Source organism: Nicotiana tomentosiformis, chromosome 10 (assembly GCF_000390325.3).
Source record: "Nicotiana tomentosiformis chromosome 10, ASM39032v3, whole genome shotgun sequence".
NCBI classification, from domain to species: domain Eukaryota; kingdom Viridiplantae; phylum Streptophyta; class Magnoliopsida; order Solanales; family Solanaceae; genus Nicotiana; species Nicotiana tomentosiformis.
In genome coordinates, this window is record NC_090821.1 from 2,786,331 (window position 1) to 2,791,127 (window position 4,797).

At 40.6% G+C, this 4,797-nt stretch overlaps 2 protein-coding genes across 2 annotated transcripts; both read right to left on the bottom strand.

Annotated features, from left to right (window-relative positions):
- Nucleotides 1-1,537: 1,537 nt before the first annotated feature.
- LOC138899656 (uncharacterized) lies at nucleotides 1,538-1,894 on the bottom strand. Its single transcript, XM_070186335.1, has one exon. The coding sequence runs from the start codon at nucleotides 1,892-1,894 to the stop codon at nucleotides 1,538-1,540; it is 357 nt and encodes a 118-aa protein (XP_070042436.1).
- Nucleotides 1,894-3,952, bottom strand: LOC138899657 (uncharacterized). The gene is made up of 3 exons (XM_070186336.1): nucleotides 3,717-3,952; nucleotides 3,430-3,568; nucleotides 1,894-2,763 (listed from the first exon to the last, which is right to left on the bottom strand). Exons 1-3 carry the CDS (start codon nucleotides 3,950-3,952, stop codon nucleotides 1,894-1,896), a joined length of 1,245 nt encoding a protein of 414 aa, XP_070042437.1.
- Nucleotides 3,953-4,797: the final 845 nt, after the last annotated feature.

The window sequence follows — 4,797 nt, forward strand, 5'->3', positions numbered from 1 at the left end:
GGAGACAGTGTTTAGTCTCATGCAAAGGAATGGACACAATATTTAGTCTCATGCAAAGGAAACGCAATGCTTAACCTTATGCGATGATGGAGGCAATACTTAGCCTCATGCAAGGAATTGAGACAGTGTTTAGTCTCATGCAATATGGAGGTAGTGCTTAGCCTCATGCAAGGAATGGAGACAGTGCTTAGTCTCGTGCAAAGAAAGGCATTGCTTAGCCTTATGAAATAATAGAGGCAGTGCTTAGCCTCATACAAGGTATGGAGACAATGCTTAGTCTCATGTAGAGAAAAGGCAGTGCTTAGCCTTATGCAATATGGAGGCAGTGCTTAGTCTCATGCAAGGTATGGAGACAATGCTTAGTCTCATGCAGAGAAAAGGAAGTTCTTAGCCTTATGCAATATGGATGCAGTGCTTAGCCTCATTCAAGGTATGGAGACAATGCCTCTCATATAGAGAAAAGGCAGTGCTTAGCCTTATGCAATATGGAGGCAATGCTTAGCCTCATGCAAGATATGGAGACAATGCTTAGTCTCATGCAAAGAAGGCAATGTTTAGCTTTATGCGATGATGAGGGTAGTGCTTATCTATATGCAAGAAAAGCAATGAATAACTGCGAGAGAGTAAAGCATTTCTTAGCTTGATGTATTTGCGTTTGGTGATTCTTGTTGGTGTAAAGATAGTGATCTTGTTGTGTGTATGTATTTGCGGATGTTCCTGTTATTTTCATTGTGCCTGCGCCCAAAGAAAAATCGTGAGTTTTGGCGAGGGGGAAGATTGGTTCGTGCTCTCGATTCCTTGCTTTGCCTTTACTCTTGTCCCGAGGTCCTGCTTGAGTCACCCTGGGTAACGTCTAGCTGCCATAGAAACAAAATTTCAAAACATATGCATGCATTTGACAAATTATTTGTAAAAATGTAGTTGTTTGAAATATGTGATAATGCACGATATCAAATAATTTTCATGAACAGATGACTGTGACGCATTTTTGAGACATTGAAACCTCCTTGATTTGGAATTTTGAGGATTCTCCTCAAAATTTTGCCCCAGTTTAAATGCGTACTTTTGGCGCTACATTCCTTGGTGGTTCCAAACATGATGAGATCGGGCAAACTCGAGATCTTGCCCCAGTTTCTGACCATAGGGGGAATGAAGATTTTATTATGATGTGACTGAACCCACAGGACTGCCTACGTTTCCCCTCTTAAACGGAAATCAGGTCAAGCGTAGTTCAGTTATATCAAATAGAAAGTGCAAACATAATCTTAAACATAGTATATCTTGACCGCGTCCGAATTGATGGTTTTTGACCAGATCTCCCCATCCATCTCTACAAGTATAAGTGCTCCTCCTGTTAATACTCAGTGAACCATGTAAGGACCTTGCCAGTTGGGTAAGAATTTCCCATTTGCTTCATCCTCCTGTGGGAATATTCGCTTTAGTACCAATTGCCCCGGCGTGAATTGCTTCGACCTGACCTTTTTGTTGAAAGCACTTGCCATTCTATTCTGGTAGAGTTGACCATAGCATACTTCATTCATTCTTTTTCATCAATGAGAGCTAATTGTTCATACCGGTTCCATATCCATTTTGTGTCGCTGAGCTCGGCTTCTTGTATTATTGTTAAAGAAGGGATTTCCACTTCGGCGGGGATAACGGCTTCAGTACCATAGACCAGTAGATAGGGGGTTACCCCAGTTGAGGTACAAACTATGGTGCGATACCCGAGTAAAGCAAATAGTAGCTTCTCGTGCCATTGTTTGTTATTATCTACCATTTTCCTCAATATCTTCTTGATGTTCTTATTGGCAGCCTCTACGGCTTCGTTCATTTGTGGCATGTATGTTGTAGAGTTTTGATGCTTGATCTTGAATGTTTCACATATGGCTTTCATCAAGTCGTTGAGATTGGCAGCATTGTCAGTAATGATTGACTCAAATACTCCAAATCGACAAACGATGAGGTCCGAACAAAATTTGTTACAACCTTCTTAGTTACAGCCTTATAGGATGCAACTTCAACCCATTTTGTGAAGTAGTCTATAGCCACTAGAATGAACCTATGTCCATTTAAAGTAGCGGGTTCAATTGGTCCGATGACATCCATACCCCAAGCGGAGAAGGGACATGGCGAACTTGTAGCATTAAGTTCGTTGGGTGGTACCCGTATTATGGCAGCATGTATCTGGCATTGGTGACACTTTTGAACATATTTGATGCAGTATGTTTCCATAGTCATCCATAAATACCCTGCTCTTAATATCTTCTTGGTCATAAATAAACCATTTATATGGGGTCCACAAGTTTCAACATGTATTTCCTCGAGCAATCTAGACGCCTCTTTAGCATTGACGCATCGTAACAAACCTAAATCAGGAGTCCCTATGTACAAAATTCCTCCACTTTGAAAGAAATGGCTGGCCAATCTTCGAAGCGTGCACTTCTGAGTATAGGTAGTGTTCTCTGGATATTCTCCCTTTTCCAAGTATTCCTTGATGTCGTGGAACCACGGATTTCCGTCAATCTCTTCTTCAACATGAGCACAATAAGTTGGCTGCTTATGAATTCCTATTGGTATAGGATCGATGAAATTATTATCTGGGTGTTGTATAATGGAAGACAAAGTGGCTAATGCATCTACAAACTCATTCTGAATCCTTGGAACATGTTTGAACTCTATCTTTGTGAACCTCTTGATCAACTCTTGTACACAGTGAAAATATAGCAATATTATTGTGTTCTTTGTAGCCCATTCTCCTAGAACCTGGTGCACCAACAGATCTAAATCTCCAATTACCAGCAGCTCCTAAATGTTCATGTCAATGGCCAACCTGAGTCCCACGATGCAAGCCTCATATTCTGCCATATTGTTGGTGCACCAAAACCTAAGTTTTGCGGATACCGAATAGTGTTGACTGGTTTCTGATACTAAGACAGCTCCGGTACCCACTCTTTTGAAGTTTGTTGCTCCGTTGAAGAACATCCTCCAACCATCGTACGCTTCGGTGATATCTTCTCCTACAAACGACACCTCCTCGTCGGGAAAATATGTTTTTAATGGTTCCTATTCTCCGTCTACGGGAATTTCCGCCAAGTGATCCGCCAATGCTTGCCCTTTGACTACCTTCTGAGTTACACCGACTATGTCGAACTCACTCAGTAATATCTGCCACTTTTCTAACTTACCCGTAGGCATGGGTTTCTGAAAGATGTATTTTAGCAGATCCATCCTTGATATGAGATATGTAGTGTATGCACAGAAATAATGTCTCAGCTTCTGGGCTTTCCATGTCAGAGCACATCAAGTGCATTCTAACAAAGAGAATCGGGCTTTATAAGGCGTGAACTTCTTGATCAGATAATATATTTCCTGCTCCTTCCTTCCAGTTTCATCATGTTGTCCTAGAAAAAAACCAAAATCCCCATCTACCACGGACAAATAAAGCAGGAGAGGTCTTCCTGGTTCTGGTGGTACCAACACAGGCTGTTTAGATAAATACTCCTTAATTTTGTCGAAGGCTTTCTGGCATTCTTCAGTCCGGCTCATTGCAAAATCTTTCCTCTGCATTCTGAAGATTGGCTCACATATCACGATTGATTATGCTATAAAGCGACTAATATAATTGAGGTGCCCTAGAAGACGCATCACGTCCTTCTTATTCTTTGGAGGTGGCAAGTCCTGGATATATTTAATTTTTGACGGGTCTAACTCAATACCTCGGCGACTGACGATGAAACCTAACAACTTTCTTTGCAGGATTCAACTTCAAATTGTATTTCCGAAGCCAGTCAAATAATTTCTTTAAATCTGCTATGTGATCCGAACTCCTTTTAGATTTGATGATAACATCATCCACGTACACCTCTATTTCCTTGTGTATCGTGTCATGGAAAATAGTCATCATGGACCTCATGTAGGTGGCCCCAGCATTCTTCAAACCAAGTAGTATCATTTTGTAACAATATATTCCCCATGGTGTGTTAAAGGCGGTCTTTTCGGCATCCTCTTCATCCATCCAGATTTGATGGTATCCTGCGAAGCAATCCACGAAGGATTGGAGTTCACGCTTGGTGTAGTTGTCAATCAGTGTGTGTATGTTGGGCAGCGGGAAATCATCCTTAGGACTTGCTCTATTTAGATCTCAGTAATCGACACATACTCTAACTTTTCCATCTTTCTTAAGAACTGGTACAATGTTGGCCAACCAGGTCGGGTATTCGACCACTCGGAGAACCTTGGCTTTGATTTTCTTGGTGACTTCCTCTTTTATATTCAACTTAATATCTTCCTTGAACTTTCTACCGGTGGACACATGGGATTGGTGGTTAGCTTGTGAGCTACTATGGATATGCTTAAACCAGACATATCATCGTAGGACCATGCAAAGATGTCCGTATACTTCTATAGGAATCTAATATACTTTTCTTTCTTCGACGGTGATAGGTGAATGCTTATACACGTTTCCTTGATTGTTTCAGAATTCCCTAAGTTAACGGCCTCAGTTTCCTCCAAATTAGACTTCGGTTTGTTTTCAAAGTTCTCTACCTTTCTGATGATTTCCTCACATATCATATCATCTTCCAGACCTTCCAAATCATTGTCCTTATGTTGCGTTGTCTCATTACATGTCACAGTCGTGGGTTCATCTGGATATGTAATAATTATGCTAAAAAGAATGTAGAAATATAATAATAAATATGAAAAGCAGTAAAACTTTAAAAATGTCAACAAGTACGAATCGATGTTTCGAGTAATTATTTCAAAACAAAATACTGAAAAATGTCTTAAGTGATCAAA

What these genes read in the sequence shown, in the direction of transcription:
- LOC138899656 (XM_070186335.1), bottom strand. Translation starts at nt 1,894, where the DNA reads ATGAAAGCCATATGTGAAACATTCAAGATCAAGCATCAAAACTCTACA.
- LOC138899657 (XM_070186336.1), bottom strand. Translation starts at nt 3,952, where the DNA reads ATGATACTACTTGGTTTGAAGAATGCTGGGGCCACCTACATGAGGTCC. An exon ending in TTTCATCGTCAGTCGCCGAG is followed by an intron (nt 3,569 to 3,716) that starts GTATTGAGTTAG and finishes GCCAATCTTCAG; the next exon opens with AATGCAGAGGAAAGATTTTG. An exon ending in TCCTGCTTTATTTGTCCGTG is followed by an intron (nt 2,764 to 3,429) that starts GTAGATGGGGAT and finishes TTGGTGCACCAG; the next exon opens with GTTCTAGGAGAATGGGCTAC.